This window comes from Serinus canaria, chromosome 22, assembly GCF_022539315.1.
Source record: "Serinus canaria isolate serCan28SL12 chromosome 22, serCan2020, whole genome shotgun sequence".
Lineage (NCBI taxonomy): Eukaryota > Metazoa > Chordata > Aves > Passeriformes > Fringillidae > Serinus > Serinus canaria.
The window spans coordinates 452,349-466,681 of NC_066335.1; the positions used below are offsets into that span (position 1 = coordinate 452,349).

Consider the following 14,333-nt stretch of genomic DNA (forward strand, 5'->3'; position numbering starts at 1 on the left):
CACCTGTGCCCAGGGCTGTCACCTGGGCAGCCCCTGAGCCTCCTGTCTCCTAGGGAAGGACAAGAAGGGGAGCTGCAACCTGTCCCGGGTGGACAGCACCACCTGCCTCTTCCCCGTGGAGGAGAAAGCTGTGGAGTATTACTTTGCTTCTGATGCCAGGTAGGGTTTTGTAGCTCCTCTGGGGTGTGTAGAAATATCCTGTGTGAAGGAGCAAGGGATGGGGAGGCTGGGGCTTCTTTGGGAATAAAGTGAATTGTGTGCACGTGGCCATTCATTTACAAATACTCCCATTCCTCCATCTTGCCCCTGAACCCCCATTCTACAAACCCCAACAATCCATTTTTCACCCCATGACCAACCAGTCGTTATTCTGCTTACACTGTGGTGGCTGCAGAGCCTCACACAAGGTTGGGAACATTTTCCATGGGTCACAGTCAGAGTCCCAGGGGTCTGGGGCTCTGGGCCAGGGTCTCTGAGCCCCTGGCAGGCTTGGGGCAGTCCAGGACAGCCCGAGGGATCTCCTGAGTGCAGCTGTGCTGTCCCCATGTCCCCACAGCGCTGTCATCGAGCACACCAACCGTGTCATCTTCCTGGAGGACGACGACGTGGCGGCCGTGGTGGACGGCCGTCTGTCCATCCACCGCGTCAAGCGCACGGCCGGCGACCACCCGGGCCGGGCCGTGCAGACCCTGCAGATGGAGCTGCAGCAGATCATGAAGGGTGAGAGCAGAGCTGCCCCCTGCCCCCTGCCTGCCTGCTGGGGCTGCAGGCACCCTGTGCCACCCCTGCCCCGAGGGGGGACAGGAGCCTGGAGGTGCCACAGCCTGGGCTGCTGCTGGGGAAAAGTCCTCACATGTCATGGGACTTCCCCTCCAGTCTAGAGTTGTGGGGCTGAGGATTTTATCTCCTGCCTGAAGGCAGAATCCTCAGCTTGGGGCTGCAGGCACCCTGCGCCACCCCTGCCCCGAGTGGGGACAGGAGCCTGGAGCATCTCCAGAGGTGCCACAGCCTGGGCTGGTGCTGGGTCACCCTCATGGGGAAGAAAAGTCCTCCCATGTCATGGGACTTCCCCTCCAGTCTAGAGTTGTGGGGCTGAGGATTTTGCCTCCTGCTTGGAACCATCTGGTTTTTAGCCCAGACTGATCCCTCACAAAGTTGCCAGTCTGGATCTGCCCTTCACTGACTCCTTCCAGAAACTCGAATCAAGCTCTCATCATGAGCTGGTGTTTTGGCAGAAAATCAGTTTAATAATCTTTGGCTGCTCCAAGCTTTTCTCTGCATACACAGGAAAAATGGCAATTAGCAGGAGGTAATTTAAAATTTAAGTTATCAAGGAGGTAAAGTGTTCTAATTTGTTTTCTGTCTTTCTTCATAGGTAACTTCAGCTCATTCATGCAGAAGGAAATATTTGAGCAGCCAGAATCTGTTGTTAATACCATGAGAGGAAGGGTCAACTTTGATGACTACACAGGTAATGGAGCTCGAGCCTCCCTCCCTGAGTGTCCAGCAGCTGCCCAGGGTGGCTGCAGGGGAGGGAGGGGTGGGAGCCCTGCTGGGCTGAGGTGGAATGTGTGTCCTGTGCCTCCAGAGTTCCACGTGCTGCTGGCAAGGTCCCACTTGTGATGGGTTTTTGCACCTTTGGTGGTGGAGATGGTGACACTGTGTTAGCACCAGTGATCCTGGGAGCTGCTCCTCCCTGCCCCCCTGACTGGCCCTCTGCTCTTGCCCACAGTGAACCTGGGAGGGCTCAAGGATCACATCAAGGAGATCCAGAGGTGTCGGCGTCTGATCCTCATCGCCTGTGGCACCAGCTACCACGCAGGAGTGGCAGTGAGTGCTGGCCCAGGGGCTGGGCTGGGCTGCAGGGACCTGAGAGCCCCCCCAGTGCCACCCCAGGGACACCTCCCGCTGTCCCAGGCTGCTCCCAGCCCCTCCAGCCTGGCCTTGGCATCCAGGGGCAGCCACAGCTGCTCTGGGCACCCTGTGCCAGGGCTCCCCACCCTCCCAGGGAGGAGTTTTGCCCTGATAATCTCATCTCACTCTGCCCTTCCTCAGTGTAAAGCCCTTCCCCTTGGTCCTGCCACTCCACCCCTTGTCCCAGGTCCCTCTGCAGCTCCCCTGGAGCCCCTGCAGGAGGCTCTGAGCTCTCCTGGAGTGTGCCAAGCAGATTAAGGACTGATTTCAGGGCAGGGGTTGGTTCTGAACCTCAGTCAGGTTAGCAGGAAGCAAGTGCACACAGGTGGAAGAGGGAGGACCCTTGTGAAAGCTGCAAACACCAGGCTCAGGTCACAGCAGCAGCAGGAGGAAATAAAAGCTGATGAACTTGGGGAAGTGGTTCCTGTGACTTCCATGGCTCTGGAAGGCTTTGGAAAACAAAAGCTGCTGTGTTAAAAAGGGCAGCTGCCAGGGGAGGGACACTGCAGGGACAAGTGCAGGGGCTGCCAGGGGCCCGGTGGGGTCCAGCTGGGCCTGGATGTAGGTGGGGGTTTGGGTTCTTCAGGCTGGGACACGCTCAGGACTCCCAGCATTACAGAGTTTCTTTGAAGGTTTATGTAACCAGTGAGACTTACTTAGAGAAATCTGCATTTGAGGGAGGAGTTGGCCCCACAGGCCAATGAGTTTCCCCCCACACCTCCCTGCCCAGGTGAATTTTTATTAAAAATAAAGTTGGTGGTGGTGCAAGGTTGTTTCTCAGGGGGGCTGGTGGTGACTGGAGTGTGGGCAACATGAGTAATTAAAGTCTAATCCAGCACTAATTGTCACAGTAATATTTTCCAGCGTGTGTGGCAGCTAGAAAGCTTTTCTGTGCTTTTATAAACATGATGTAATCCCTGCCTTCCTGCCCCTCCTCGTGCCAGACCCGCCAGGTGCTGGAGGAGCTGACTGAGTTACCTGTGATGGTGGAGCTGGCCAGTGACTTCCTGGACAGGAACACCCCCGTGTTCAGGGATGATGTCTGCTTCTTCCTCAGCCAGTCAGGTACTGCTGGGCTCCCCTGCCTCTGGGGGGACTGGGTGGGGGCTCTTGGTGCCTTGGCAAGGCTGCCCCCGAGCAGGGTTCCAGAGTAAAGCAGGGATTTATTGAAAGGCCTCCACGGATCCACCTTGGGCAGTGCAGGGGCCCTGCCCAGATGGGTTTTTATTAACCAGGAAAATGAATAAAGTTGTTTTTTGTTCAAGGGGGACAGCCCAGAGCTGCCTTGTGTGAAGCACAAGCTGCAGATGGGTTCTGTGTTTGCTGGGTGGCACTGCCCTGCCCAGGGCTGGCACTGGCTGTGCAGGGGCTGCTGCACCTCCCCTGGGCAGGGAGCAGCAGCCCTGGGGCTGCCTGTGGGGCTGGTGGGCATTTCCCAGGGGCAGTGGCAGCAGCCCTGAGCACCCATCCCTGTGTCCCCCCGTGTCCCCTGTGTCCCCCCGTGTCCCTGCCCCAGGGGAGACTGCAGACACGCTGATGTGCCTGCGCTACTGCAAGGAGAGGGGAGCCCTGACCGTGGGCATCACCAACACCGTGGGCAGCTCCATCTCCCGCGAGACCGACTGCGGCGTGCACATCAACGCGGGGCCCGAGATCGGCGTGGCCAGCACCAAGGTGGGGCAGCCTGGCCTGCGCTGCCAGCTCTGCTTGCCTTTGCTTTGCTTGGGTTTGGTTTGGTTTGATTTGGTTTTATATCATTATTTATTTTATATCATTATTTTATATCATTATTTTATTTTTAATAGTTATTTTATTATCAATTGATATTTTCTTTTTAATTGTTATTTTGTTTTATTTTGTTTTATATTGTTATTTTATTTTTTAAAATTTTTTATCTTTATTTTATTTCTTAAAATTTTTTATCTTTATTTTATTTTATTTTTTATCTTTATTTTATTTTATTTTTTATCTTTATTTTATTTTTTATTTTTATCTTATTTTTTATTTTTTATTTTTATCTTATTTTTATTTTTCTTATTTTTTTTATTTTATCTTTTTTATTTTTATTTTTATTTATTTTTTTTTATCTTTATTTTATTTTCTTTTCTTTTTTAATCTTTATTTTATTTCATTTCTTAATTTTAAATTTGCTTTTTATTTTATTTTTTAATTTTAAAATTATTTTATTTAATATTTTTATTTTAAAAAATTTATTTTTATTATTATTTTGTTTTAATTTTTATTTTAATATTTTATTTTATTTTTTATTTAAAAGATTATTCATTTCTATTTTTATTTTCTTTCTTATTTTTTAATTGTTGTTCTATTTTATTTTTATTTGGGTTTGATTTTATTTTTTAATTTTTATTTTATTTTATTTTTCTTTATTTTAGTTTTCTTTTTTTATTTTTCTTTTTTTAAAGTTATCTTTTTAGCTAAGATAAAGGAAACTTTGTCTGCATGTAACTCCCCCGCTGGCTCTGCTTTACCAAGGGAAATGGGATATTCAGACTGTCTTTTAGCAGAGGGGGCAGGTCTTTCACAGAGTGCCCCTGCTGGTGCCCAGATGCCAGGGCTGTCCTGGCTGGGGGGATGCAGGACAGATCTCACCCTGCTGCCTTTCTCTGGTGAATGTTCCTGCTGCTGGAGTCTGCTGGGCTGCAGCTCCGTGTGGAGGCGAGGTGATGTCAGTCTGTTACATAAATTCAGCCAAAAACCACACTTGAGTTTAACAGTTCATGGGGGAATTTGATCATGGAAAATTCATGAGTCTCCTACAGGAAACTCTTGCAGGAGCTGTTTGTGCTGTTGTTTCACATGGCCAGCACTTACAGCCTGGGGAGAAATGGCATTTCTCATTTTCCCTGACCGTGGGGGCAGTCACCACAGCTGAGCATGGAGCAAAGAGGAACTCGGGAAGTTTCTGCCCTGGGGCTGCAGAATATTCTGGATATTCGATGGAGAATATTCTAAACAGCCCAGGCACGTTGATGTGGCTGCTGGGTGCTGTGCCAGCAGAGAGCTCCCTCTCCCCAGCAGGCAGAACAAATCCAGCTGCTCTGGGCTCCTCCAGAGCCATTCCAGAGCTGCTCTGGGCTCCTCCAGAGCCATCCCAGGGCTGCTCTGGGCTCCTCCAGAGCCATCCCAGGGCTGCTCTGGGCTCCTCCAGAGCCATCCCAGAGCTGCTCTGGGCTCCTCCAGAGCCATCCCAGAGCTGCTCTGGGCTCCTCAGAGCCATCCCAGAGCTGCTCTGGGCTCCTCCAGCCATCCCAGAGCATCCCAGGGCTGCTCTGGGCTCCTCCAGAGCCATCCCAGGGCTGCTCTGGGCTCCTCCAGAGCCATCCCAGAGCTGCTCTGGGCTCCTCCAGAGCCATCCCAGAGCTGCTCTGGGCTCCTCCAGAGCCATCCCAGAGCTGCTCTGGGCTCCTCCAGAGCCATCCCAGAGCCATCCCAGGGCTGCTCTGGGCTCCTCCAGAGCCATCCCAGGGCTGCTCTGGGCTCCTCCAGAGCCATCCCAGAGCTGCTCTGGGCTCCTCCAGAGCCATCCCAGAGCTGCTCTGGGCTCCTCCAAGCCATCCCAGAGCTGCTCTGGGCTCCTCCAGAGCCATCCCAGAGCCATCCCAGGCTGCTCTGGGCTCCTCCAGAGCCATCCCAGGGCTGCTCTGGGCTCCTCCAGAGCCATCCCAGAGCTGCTCTGGGCTCCTCCAGAGCCATCCCAGAGCCATCCCAGGGCTGCTCTGGGCTCCTCCAGAGCCATCCCAGAGCCATCCCAGGGCTGCTCTGGGCTCCTCCAGAGCCATCCCAGGGCTGCTCTGGGCTCCTCCAGAGCCATCCCAGAGCTGCTCTGGGCTCCTCCAGAGCCATCCCAGAGCAGCCTCGGGGGATTTTGTCTGCTCATAGCTTGGGAGGGGACAGTAACCCTGCACACCTTGCTCCAGCCTCTGCAGGGCCAGGCTGGCCACAAGCCTTTGGTCTTGGAGGAGCTCAGAGGCCAAACTGCAGCTTTGGAGTCCCCCAGGTGTCCCCCAGGTGTCCCTGTGGCCATTCCTGCCCTGCTGGGACCCCTCCTGTCACCTGCCTGGGCAGGGATTGTCCCCAAAGGCAGGGCAGGAGTTCAGGCTCAGGTTTAGGCTGTTCCTAAAGAAGGGAGCTGGGAATTCCCAGCTGGCCCAGAGCAATCCCAGCTGGCTGGGTTGGTGGTGGTGGTGGGCTTCCCCCGACAGCTCCAGGCAGTGCCTGCTGCTCTCAGGAGGCAGGACAGGCCATGGGCACGAGGCAGGGCTTGGCAGGGCACGGGGAGTATAAAATCTGGGTTGCTGTGTCTGAATCCCCTGGGCTGGCAGGGGAGCCCAGGTGAGACCTGCCCAGGTGAGACCTGCCCAGGTGAGCCCTGCCCAGGTGAGCCCAGGTTCATTTCTGCTGCTGGCTGGGAACCCAGGCTGCCCCTTGGGGAGCAGGAGCTGTGCTGGGGTTCCCCAGTGTGGTGCAGCAGTGCCCTCCTGTGCCCTGCAGGCCTACACCAGCCAGTTCGTGTCCCTGGTGATGTTTGCCCTGATGATGTGTGACGACAGGATCTCCATGCAGGAGCGGCGCAAGGAGATCATGAGGGGGCTCAAGGGGCTGCCAGGTAGGGCCTGGGCAGGGGGAGCCCAGCTGGGCTGGGTCTGGGCAGGGGGAGCTCAGCTGGGCTGGGTCTGGGCAGGGGGAGCCCAGCTGGGCTGGGTCTGGGCAGGGGGAGCTCAGCTGGGCTGGGTCTGGGGCAGGGGGAGCCCAGCTGGGCTGGGTCTGGGCACGGGGAGCTCAGCTGGGCTGGGTCTGGGGCAGGGGGAGCTCAGCTGGCTGGGTCTGGGCAGGGGAGCCCAGCTGGGCTGGGTCTGGGCAGGGGGAGCCCAGCTGGGCTGGGTCTGGGCAGGGGGAGCTCAGCTGGGCTGGGTCTGGGCAGGGGGAGCCCAGCTGGGCTGGGTCTGGGCAGGGGAGCCCAGCTGGGCTGGGTCTGGGCAGGGGGAGCCCAGCTGGGCTGGGTCTGGGGCAGGGGGAGCTCAGCTGGGCTGGGTCTGCAGGGAGGGACTGAGCTTAGGGCTGGGCCTTGCAGGGAGGGTGGCAGAGCTGTCTCAGTTCCTTGTGGCCACGTTCCCTCAGGTGTCCCCAGGCCACCAAGCTGGGCCAGTGAGGCTCTGAGCCCGGGGTTTTACAGGTCCCTGCTGGCTGTGGGGCTGAGTGGGGTGCAAGCACACTCAGGCTGGGCTTTGCCTCCCCTCCAGACTTGATCAAAGAGGTTCTGAGCATGGATGATGAGATCCAGAAGCTGGCCACCGAGCTGTACCACCAGAAGTCTGTGCTCATCATGGGACGTGGCTACCACTATGCCACGTGTCTGGAGGGAGCCTTGGTAAGGGTCTGTGCTTGGTGGCTCTCACAGCCACATTTCAGAGCTCTGCAGCCACACCTGGCTCCAGGTGCAGCTGTGGGTGCAGCCTTGGTGAGGTCCTGTGTTTCAGGAACTCACAGGGCTGGTTACAAACCACTCCGAGGTTGCTCAAAGTGTAACGAATTCTTTCCCCCCTGCAGAAAATCAAAGAAATCACCTACATGCACTCGGAGGGGATCCTGGCTGGGGAGCTGAAGCACGGCCCCCTGGCCCTGGTGGACAAGCTGATGCCTGTGATCATGATCATCATGAGAGACCACACCTATGCCAAGTGCCAGAACGCTCTGCAGCAGGTCATTGCACGGCAGGTGAGGGCTGGGGGCTGCACAGCTCCCCAGGGGCTGCCTGTGACAGGAGCTGCTCACCTGGGTGTCAGCAGAGCTCCAGAGGGGCTGCCTGTGACAGGAACTGCTCACTGGGTGTCTGCAGAGCTCCCCAGGGTGCCTGTGACAGGAACTGCTCACCTGGGTGTCTGCAGAGCTCCCCAGGGGCTGCCTGTGACAGGAACTGCTCACCTGGGTGTCAGCACAGCTCCCCAGGGGCTGCCTGTGACAGGAACTGCTCACCTGGGTGTCAGCACAGCTCCAGAGGGGCTGCCTGTGACAGGAACTGCTCACCTGGGTGTCTGCAGAGCTCCCCAGGGGTGCCTGTGACAGGAACTGCTCACCTGGGTGTCTGCAGAGCTCCCCAGGGGCTGCCTGTGACAGGAACTGCTCACCTGGGTGTCAGCAGAGCTCCCCAGGGGCTGCCTGTGACAGGAACTGCTCACCTGGGTGTCAGCACAGCTCCCGAGGGGCTGCCTGTGACAGGAGCTGCTCACCTGGGTGTCTGCAGAGCTCCAGAGGGGCTGCCTGTGACAGGAACTGCTCACCTGGGTGTCAGCAGAGCTCCCGAGGGGCTGCCTGTGACAGGAGCTGCTCACCTGGGTGTCTGCAGAGCTCCAGAGGGGCTGCCTGTGACAGGAACTGCTCACCTGGGTGTCAGCACAGCTCCAGAGGGGCTGCCTGTGACAGGAACTGCTCACCTGGGTGTCTGCAGAGCTCCAGAGGGGCTGCCTGTGACAGGAACTGCTCACCTGGGTGTCAGCAGAGCTCCCCAGGGGCTGCCTGTGACAGGAACTGCTCACCTGGGTGTCAGCACAGCTCCAAAGGGGCTGCCTGTGACAGAAAGTCACTCACAGCCACCCATTCTGCTCACCTGGGTGTCACTGCCCACCTGTGAGCTCAGGGAACACTCTGGGCATCTCACAGCAGTCCTTGCAGCAAGTGCAGAAGCCTGGCATGGTCTGTTTAACCCTTGAATGCCCCAGGGCACGTGGAGCTGTTTGGCTCTAGGTTAAGTTTGGCTCTAGGTTAAGTTTGGCTCTAGGTTAAGTTTGGCTCTAGGTTAAGCAGTAGATTTGGCTCTGGCAGGGAAGAGCCCTCCAGAAGTGCTTCCCTTCAGCCCCTGCCCTGTGTTGCAGGGCCGGCCCGTGGTGATTTGTGACAAGGAGGACATCGAGACCATCAAGAACAACAAAAGGACGATCAAAGTGCCCCACTCGGTGGATTGCCTGCAGGGCATCCTGAGCGTCATCCCCCTGCAGCTGCTGGCCTTCCACCTGGCCGTGCTCCGGGGCTACGATGTGAGTACAGCACCCTCCCTGCAGGGCTGGGGGCTGCTGGGGGGCTGCTGGGGGCTGCAGGGCTGCTGGGGGGCTGCTGGGGGCTGCAGGGGGCTTCTCTGTGCCACTGCTTGAGCTGCTGCAGGGCCCAGGGCCAGCTGTGGCCAGCTGTGGCCAGTGCAGGGCTGTGTGCTGGGGCAGGCAGGCTCTGCAGGGCTGCCAGGGAGCTGGAGGGAAGGGAAGGGACAGAGACACTGCACTCCTTGCTCCAGCCTCTGCAGGGCCAGGCTGGCCACCAGCCCTTTGGTCTTGGGAGGAGCTCAGAGGCCAAACTGCAGCTGTGGTGTCCCCCAGGTGTCCCCCAGGTGCGTTTGGCAGTCTGGGGTTACCTGTTTGCTCTGCCTGCTGTCAGTGCCCTCTGAGCCCTGGAACAGCCTGGGCTGAAGCTCTGCCCAGCTCTGGCCCAGAGCTCTGACAGTCAGGGCTGTGGGCTTTCTGTTCCTGCACTGAGTGGCAGAAAATGAAGGTGAGAATGTGTTGGATTGTTTTCAGTTGGGAGGCAGAGCAGGCGTTCCACAGGTCACAGAGTTCTACACGAACAAACAAACAAACAAACAAAGTGTGTCAATACTCACCTGGCTGTTCTTTCTCCTCCCTCTCTGCAGGTTGATTTTCCAAGAAATCTGGCCAAGTCCGTAACTGTAGAGTGAAAGATCATCTGAATCATAGGGGCAAAGGGGAATTCAATGAAAGACTTTTTTTGGTACCAAAATAACTCGATTTTAAAGCCCCCTAGGTAAATCTTATTTTGGTAAATCGTTGTTTGTGTACAAGATCACCATAATTCCATTGCATTAGTGATTGTCCAGTTGATTCCACGTGCTGCATCAATAGCTCTGGGTTTTTTTGATCTGTAGACTTCCATGAAAGATGTTAAATGGTTTTCCTTAAAGATTGCTGAGTCCTCTAGGTGAGGGGTTACTCTGAGCTGGTGTCATTGTCCCTTCCCAACGTGGCTCACTCCAGTCACTGCTGGGAAAGCTCTGAAGGAATTCTCAGAGCCCTGTGGTGCCCTCAGGACAGCAGGACACACAACTGGAACAAGAGCTGGGCAGGAATTTCACCAGTGAAGGAAACTGCAGGCAAGCCTTTGGGGTGAGCTCTGCCTCGGGAATTCAGCTGAGCTGGCACAGCCTGGGCACCTGGGGCAGGTGCCAGGGAGGTGCTGCTGCTCCAGAGGGGTTTAATCCATGCCAAATCCAGAGCAAGTGACAATCTCCTAGCCACGGTGGCCAGGGGACCCAGCAGGGCCAGGGCTGAGGGCACAGGGGTGGCCAGGGCTGGCTCTGAGCTGCTGCTGCTGCTGCTGCTGCTGCTGCTGCTGCTGCTGCTGCTGCTGCTGGGGGCTGTTAAAACAAGGGGGCTTTTGCTGTGCTGAGGATTTCCCTGGAACTGAGAGCACACCTGGGTGTGACACACCTGGGGGACCCAGCTGTGTGAGCACACCTGGGTGTGACACACATGGATGTGACACACCTGAGTGTGGCACACCTGGGTGACCCAGCTGTGTGAGCACACCTGAAGGGGATAAAAAGGCTCCATAAACACGACAGAAATAACCTTTGAAAATTACCTTGGTAATTATTGAATTACCTAAAGAAATTACTTTGGTAGTTTTTCTGTGGCAAGCTTGAAGAGAATCTGAACTGACACAGAAAAGGCACCTTCAGGACGGAAACCCTGACTTCCAGAGTCACCAAGGGCAGTTATTATGTGTTTCCTAATGTGGGAAGGTGAATTCCCTCCCACCTTGCTGGGATTTGAATTGGCTTTCCACAGCACTGTCAGACCATGCCCAAGGTGTGAAATGGTGCTGGGGAACATTCCAGGTGATTTACTGCCCTGAGAAGTGGCTCTAGCACCTGGGCAGTGCCCAGTTCCCCTGGCACAGGGCTGTTCCCAGACTCTGGAATTCTGCTTTGGACAAGCCCCAGGGACTCTCCCTCAGCTCAGGGCCAGCAGAGGCTCAGATGATGGGAGTGAAATGCTGAGTGCCTGAAGAGCTCCTCAGAGCCAGTGTTTATTAACCTGTGCCATCTGTTCATCTGTGAGCTCGTGGTGCTGCCAGGGTCTGTGTGAGAGCAAGGTGGGACATGCTGGGGGTGAGGCCCTGCCCTGGCACAGCTGTGAGCATCCCCTGTGCCCTCCCTGCTTCTCTGCACGAGGGGGATGGAGGGAAAGCAAACTGTGCAATGCTCACAGGTGGGGGAGAGAGCTGCTCTTCCTCCTCCTCCTCCTCCTCAGCTTGCTTCAGAAGCCCTGCAGGGCTGGGTCCAGGCTGGGCTGCCCCTGGCCCAGGGATGTGCAGTGCCCCATCCTTTGCTCTCAGAACAGCATCTGTTAATTAATATCAATTAAAATCCCCACGAGGGGATGATTAAGGCCCTTTTTTGTCCCCCTGCAGCCAGCCTTGCTGCCAGGCTGCCTGGCACAGAGCAGGGGCAGCCAGCCCTGGGGCCAGGCTCAGGCTGTGAGCCCGGGGAGAGCTGGCTGCCCAGAGGACCAAAGATGTGAGTTAGGAGTGTCCCGCGGGGCTGGGGGTGCTGCTGTGCCACACCAGCCCTGCTCCCTGCAGCTGCTGGCTCAGGGACAGGCAGTGCCCCCTCCTACTCTGCCAGAGCCAGGGCTGCTGAGGGCTGGCCCCGGGGATGCTCGGCAGCTCTCCCGTGTGAGGAGTTTCCCTGCTGGGCGTGGCAGGGACCCGTTAGCATCTCGTGGTTGTTGTCCTTGCCATGCAGTGGAAGTGGGAATGTACAAAGGACTCTTTCTGCCTTTCCTTACCTCAGTCTGTCCCTGTTGCATTTCTGAACAGATGATGTTTCTCTTTCCCTTAGAAAACTTTTAGGATGTCTTGTGGTATTTATTAACAGCCAGTCAGTCTTCTGCTCTCCCAGATGAATGTTTTGCTTACTGAGCCAGTGAAATTCTCTCCTTCCTCACTGAGCTGTTGAAAAGTTCAGTAGCCCTGTCTGAGATGGAGCCACAGGTAAATGCAGACCGAGGCCTTTGCCAGCTGGAGCAGCAGCTCCTGCTCCTGCCCAGCGAGGTCTCAGATCCTGCTGGTGGCAGCAGCTCTGCTCCTCACCTGCACGGCTCAGAGGGGAGCCCTGAGCTCCTGGGGGTTTAATTCCCACAACTCAGCAGATTCCCAAAAGCTCAGCACACCTTTCTGCCCAGCAGGTCTAACCTGCACATGGAATTTCTGCACCCAGAAAGGTTTTGGGTTTTCCCCTGGCTCTGCTGCAGGAGGGCTGTGGGCAGCTTTTCCCCAGATTTTCTGTGCAGAGCCAAACCAGTGCCTGGGGCTGGGCAGGGCAGCTCCTGGGCCCCCCGTGCTGGGCCAGGCTCAGCCCCTGTGCTGGGAGAGCCAAACCAGCCCCCAGAGCCTTTCCCAGCCCCGTGGGATGAGCAGAGCCCCAGGCTGAGCCCTGAGCCCAGCCCAGGCACTGAGCTCTGCCTGAGCTGCAGGGTGAAGCCTCTGGAGGCACAAACCAGCCCAGAGAGGGCAGAATTGGGGCTGGCCCCTCCCTGGCTGTCCCCAACTGTCCCTGGTGCCACAAGCAGGTGCCTGTGGCCCTGTTGGATGGAGGGAGGGGATGAAGTTAAGTAGCTTAAGCAGCAGGTCAGTGTTTAGCTGTGGCTAATTTTAGATCCTACCTGAATGTACCAAACTTGCCTCAAAGCACCGAGTCCCTCCTCTTCACCAGGACAGGAAGAAGAAGAAACAGAAGTATTTGGGTTGGCAAAAAAAAAACAAAAAAAGGAAAGAAAACTTATTTGCCTTCAATTCAGTTTCTGTAAATAGACATTTGAGTGGCAAACCCACATTTGTCCCCTGTAGATCCTGTGCTGTACATATCCAGCTGGCTGGGGCTGTGGGACCAGACTCTGTTTGTCGTGTGCTGTAGCAGGAGATGTCTTACTCTGTCTGTAGTGTTTATTATCATTTGGGTTTTGTCTCTTTGCTTACTTTTTTTGTATCTCACCCTTTGAATAAAATCAAGTGCCCTACATTAACCAAATGGAATTGCTGGTCTTTAGTTAAATCCACTGAGGACAGAGGTAACCCCGGGGAGGTTTAGGGATGGGTGGACAAAGCAGAAAACCTCAGGGCTTAGCTCGCCCCTCTCCTGCCCCGTGAGGCTGTTCTGGGTCAGATTCAGCATTTCATTTCTCCTATTTCACCTGCCCTGTCCTAACTGGGGGTTTCCCTCTCTCCAGGGAAGCCTGTGAGATCCCCTAAGGTGGATCCTGGACCTTAATTCTCACTGAATTATTATTTCATTGTCACCAAGACAGCAGAGCCCACTCCTGGCTCAGTGAGTGTCACCCACAGCTCCAGGAGGGCCCTGGGTGGGTGAGGCTGGGCTGGACCCCGAGGGTCAGCTCAGAGCAGGGGCTCAGGGCCAAAACACACCTGGCTGCCTTTGCCAGGGCATCCCAGGGGGACAGAACCCTGCAATTCCACCTGGAATTCCATCCCCTTCCTCATGGAAGTTCCACCCATTTCCTCAGAGGGACAGAACCCTGGAATTCCAGCCCTGGAAGGTGGGGCTGGTGTTTTTATGGCCCCTTGTCCCTTCTGCAGGTGGAGCTGTGTGTTGTGGTCCCCTCTGCAGGTGGAGCTGTGTGTTGTGGTCCCTTCTTGCAGGTGGAGCTGTGTGTTGTGGTCCCTTTTGCAGGTGGATCGCATCGCTGCCTCCCGAGACTGAGCCCGGCCCGGCCCCGGAGCTGCCGCAGCGCCCGCGGGGCTGAGGAGAGCGCGGAGCCAGCGGTGAGCGGGGCAGCCCCTCCGGCCGGGGGCACCAGCCCCGACAGGACACCTGCCCAGGGGGCACCGCCCGGGGGCACCATCTCTGAACAAAGCCCAGAGCCACCCTGGGGAGGTGGCACAAATGGGGAGGTGACACAAATGGGGAGGTGACAGCCCCGGGGAGGTGACACAAATGGGGAGGTGGCACCCCCAGAGGTCACTGCTCGCTGCTTGTGTTTGCACTGGAGTTCTCCTCCTGTCCAGTTTTCAGCAATAAAAGTCTGCAGGGATTCTCTCGGTGGGCAGAGCCCCAGGGCAGTGGTTTGCTCCAGAAGTGCCAGTCTGTCTCTGCTTGGGTGGCTCCTTCCTGCCAGGAGACAGAGCCGAGCTCCCTCCTGCTCCCCCTTTTCTTTTCCCTGCTCCCCCTTTTCTTTTCCCTGCTCAGTTCTGGGCTCTGGGCTCACATCTCCTCCCCCATCAGAGCTCAGGGTCCCCAGCCCTGTGGTGGCTTTGTCACCAGGGCCTGGCTGGACAGTCCTGCACCTTGTTCAACACCCCAGACATGGGACAGGACA

The 14,333-nt window shown here is 56.3% G+C and overlaps 1 protein-coding gene across 3 annotated transcripts in view; it reads left to right on the plus strand.

Annotated features, from left to right (window-relative positions):
• GFPT1 (glutamine--fructose-6-phosphate transaminase 1) overlaps nucleotides 1–14,092 on the plus strand; it is a 28,738-nt gene extending 14,646 nt beyond the window's left edge. For 2 of the 3 annotated variants that reach the window (XM_050982977.1, XM_050982980.1), the window contains exons 9-19: nucleotides 54–159; nucleotides 557–720; nucleotides 1,376–1,471; nucleotides 1,733–1,830; nucleotides 2,859–2,979; nucleotides 3,431–3,588; nucleotides 6,427–6,541; nucleotides 7,176–7,303; nucleotides 7,483–7,650; nucleotides 8,805–8,966; nucleotides 9,611–13,027. In XM_050982977.1, the coding sequence (XP_050838934.1) occupies nucleotides 54–159; nucleotides 557–720; nucleotides 1,376–1,471; nucleotides 1,733–1,830; nucleotides 2,859–2,979; nucleotides 3,431–3,588; nucleotides 6,427–6,541; nucleotides 7,176–7,303; nucleotides 7,483–7,650; nucleotides 8,805–8,966; nucleotides 9,611–9,655 (1,361 nt within the window). In that variant the 3' untranslated portion in view covers nucleotides 9,656–13,027. Of the gene's footprint in view, nucleotides 1–53; nucleotides 160–556; nucleotides 721–1,375; nucleotides 1,472–1,732; nucleotides 1,831–2,858; nucleotides 2,980–3,430; nucleotides 3,589–6,426; nucleotides 6,542–7,175; nucleotides 7,304–7,482; nucleotides 7,651–8,804; nucleotides 8,967–9,610; nucleotides 13,028–13,687 lie in introns of those variants that run through there. The other variant, XM_050982979.1, reaches the window with a different exon arrangement.
• Nucleotides 14,093–14,333: the final 241 nt, after the last annotated feature.